General features: G+C 65.3%; 1 protein-coding gene across 3 annotated transcripts in view; it reads right to left on the reverse strand.

Annotated features, from left to right (window-relative positions):
* POLR3E (RNA polymerase III subunit E) overlaps positions 1–329 on the reverse strand; it is a 26,785-nt gene that overhangs the window by 16,814 nt on the left and 9,642 nt on the right. For all 3 annotated transcript variants that reach the window (XR_001862016.1, XM_008633504.2, XM_017734166.1), the window contains one exon: positions 87–207. Coding sequence is in view for 2 of the 3 variants with exons in the window: in XM_008633504.2 (XP_008631726.2) it covers positions 87–207 (121 nt within the window). In the remaining variant the exon portion in view is untranslated. The remainder of the gene's footprint in view (positions 1–86; positions 208–329) is intronic.

The raw sequence follows: 329 nt of genomic DNA on the forward strand, positions 1-329 counted from the left end.
GCGGGCCTCCCGGTACGATCCCGGCGCGTTCCCGGTACGATCCCGGCACGATCCCGGCGCGCTCCCGGTACAAAGCCGGGCCGTACCTCTTCACCACCCAGTTTCCCTGGACCAGCAGCGCCACCTGCTGCACGCAGCGCAGCACGGCCGTGGGGTCGGTGCCCGAGCCCAGCAGACTCATCAGGTTGGCGAACGGCATCACCTTCACTGCAAGGCAAACAGGGCGTCACACACACACCCGGTGTCACACACACCCCACTGTGTCACACACACCCCACAGTGTCACACACACACCCTGTGTCACACACACCCCACTGTGTCACACACAC

Source organism: Corvus brachyrhynchos, unplaced genomic scaffold, assembly GCF_000691975.1.
Source record: "Corvus brachyrhynchos isolate BGI_N302 unplaced genomic scaffold, ASM69197v1 scaffold5, whole genome shotgun sequence".
NCBI classification, from domain to species: domain Eukaryota; kingdom Metazoa; phylum Chordata; class Aves; order Passeriformes; family Corvidae; genus Corvus; species Corvus brachyrhynchos.